The sequence below is a fragment of the Nicotiana sylvestris genome, chromosome 12, assembly GCF_000393655.2.
Source record: "Nicotiana sylvestris chromosome 12, ASM39365v2, whole genome shotgun sequence".
In the NCBI taxonomy this organism is placed as follows: Eukaryota; Viridiplantae; Streptophyta; class Magnoliopsida; order Solanales; family Solanaceae; genus Nicotiana; species Nicotiana sylvestris.
Genome location: NC_091068.1, coordinates 62,627,522 through 62,629,954, shown reverse-complemented (window position 1 = coordinate 62,629,954; position 2,433 = coordinate 62,627,522). Strand labels below are relative to the sequence as shown.

Below are 2,433 nucleotides of genomic sequence, written 5' to 3'. Positions count from 1 at the left end.
TTGGGTATTATTAATGATGTGTTGGTTCGAGTTGACCATCCTCCCGGCGGACATTATGATTCTTGATTATGAAGTGGACTATGAGGTGCCTATTATTTTGGGTAGACCTTTCCTTGCTACGGGGAAGGATCTTGTTGATGTGGAAGCCGGTGAGTTCACCTTCCAGGTGGGTGACGAAAAGGTGGTCTTCCATGTGTGCAAATCTATTAGGCAACTGAATAGTAATTAAGTGTCTTCATTCGTGGATTTGGTCACCGATGTGATTGTTGATGATCCTAGTGCCACAATGAATGTTGAGGATAATTTGGAAGTTGTTTTGTCCAATCTTGATGATGTTGGGAGAAAGAAGTCTATGTGGAGTGAGTGAATGCATTGGAAGGCATGGGGTCGTATACTTATAAGCCTCGCAAGCTACCTTTGGATCTTGAAAACTGGAAGATTCCTCCAGCAAAGCCCTCAATCGAGGAGCCTCCCACTTTGGAGTTAAAGCCAATGCCTCCACATCTCAGGTATGAATTTCTTGGCCCTTCTTCTACTTTGTCGATTATCCTTTCTTCTTGCTTAACTAACATGCAGTTAGAGTCCACATTGGAGGTGCTAAAAAGGAGGAAAAGAGCAATCTGTTGGACTTTAGAGGATATCCGGGGCATAAGCCCCGCCTTTTGCATGCACAAGATTATTTTGGAGGAGGGTGCCAAAACCTCCATTGAACATCAAAGGAGACTAAATAAAGCAATGCAAGAGGTGGTAAAGAAAGAGATAATCAAGTGGTTAGATGTCGGGGCTGTTTACCCCATTTCCGATAGCTCGTGGACTTCTCCGGTGCAATGTGTCCCAAAGAAAGGGGGCATGGTTGTGGTAACAAATGACAAGAATGAATTGATCCTTACAAGAACCATCACCGGGTGGAGAGTGTTCATGGACTATAGTAAGATCAACAAAGTCATGAGGAAAGACCATTTCCCACTCCATTTCTTGATAAAATGCTAGATAGGTTGGCCGGACGTGCTTTTTATTGCTTTCTTGATGGATACTCCAGCAATAATCAAATCCTTATTTCTCCTGAGGACCAAGAGAAGACCACTTTCACTTGTACCTATGGTACTTTTGCATTCTCGCGGATGCCATTTGGGTTGTGTAATGCACTGGCGACTTTTCAACAGTGTATGATGGCTATTTTCACAGACATGGTCGAGGATATTCTTGTGGTCTTTATGGATGATTTTTCTGTGGTTTAGAATTCGTTTGAAGATTGTTCGAACAATTTGGATAGGGTATTGGTTAGATGTAAGGAGCCAAATTTGGTGTTGAATTGGGAGAAGTGTCGCTTCATGGTCGAGGAAGGCATTGTCCTTGGCCACAAAATTTCAAAGCATGGTACTGAGGTTGACAAGGACAAGATTGAGGTGATCTCCAAACTCCCCCCCCCTGCCCCTTACATTCGTGAAGAGAGTGAGGAGCTTCTTGGGTTATGCGGGTTTCTATCACCGATTCACCAAGGACTTTTCCAAGGTGGTGAACCCATTGTGCAAACTTTTGGAGAAGGATGCCAAGTTCCATGTCAATGAAGATTTTATGAAGGCATTCGAATTGGTAAAGTTCAAGTTGACTACTACTCCTATTATCACCGCATTAGATTGGAGCTTGCCTTTTGAGCTCAAGTGTGACGCTAGTAATTTTGCGGTTGGAGCGGTGTTGGGGAAAAGAATCAACAAAATCTTTCATTCGATCAACTATGCTAGAAAGACCATGAATGATGCCCAAGTCAACTACACATTGACCAAAAAGGAGTTTCTTGCTATTGTTTTTGCTATGGAGAAGTTCTGGCAGTATTTGATGGGCACTAAGGTGATTGTTCACACCGACCATGTGGCGCTTCGGTATGATGAGCAAGAAAGATTCTAAAGCAAGATTAATGTGATGGGTGATTTTATTTCAAGAGTTTGATCTAGAGATTCAAGACCGCAAGGGTAGTGAAAATCAAGTGGCGAACCACTTGCCCCGCTTGAAGGGGGAGAGGAGGCCACATGTGTTACATCTCGCATTTTCGTACGTTAAAAATTTCATCTTCAGTTAATCGACTTATTCTCGGGGATAATATTATTATAAGATTAACATATTTATGCTATTTATAACAAGCGATAAATAAGTGTCATGAAGGATATAGGGTGCACGAATTAAAGAAAACAAGTTTCGTATAAAGTGGCCAATTTAGGATAAAATACTGGTCGAGCGATAATACCCGATAATTATGAACTAGTACTATGCAAGGTACCATATGACCACAATAATATTAATATATATATAATTATAAATTGAATTTTAAGTAATTTGGGGAAATTTTTAAATTATGCAGGTAATTGTTTAATTACCGGGTAATGGGACATTACCCAATTAACTAATAAGTGGATAAAAACTTAATATTTTACACTC

General features: G+C 40.8%; 1 protein-coding gene across 1 annotated transcript; it reads left to right on the top strand.

Annotated features, from left to right (window-relative positions):
- Nucleotides 1-381: 381 nt before the first annotated feature.
- LOC138883126 (uncharacterized) lies at nucleotides 382-1,905 on the top strand. Its single transcript, XM_070163787.1, has 4 exons — nucleotides 382-858; nucleotides 991-1,101; nucleotides 1,239-1,406; nucleotides 1,546-1,905. The coding sequence occupies exons 1-4, from the start codon at nucleotides 382-384 to the stop codon at nucleotides 1,903-1,905; spliced, it is 1,116 nt and encodes a 371-aa protein (XP_070019888.1).
- The last annotated feature ends 528 nt before the right edge of the window (nucleotides 1,906-2,433 follow it).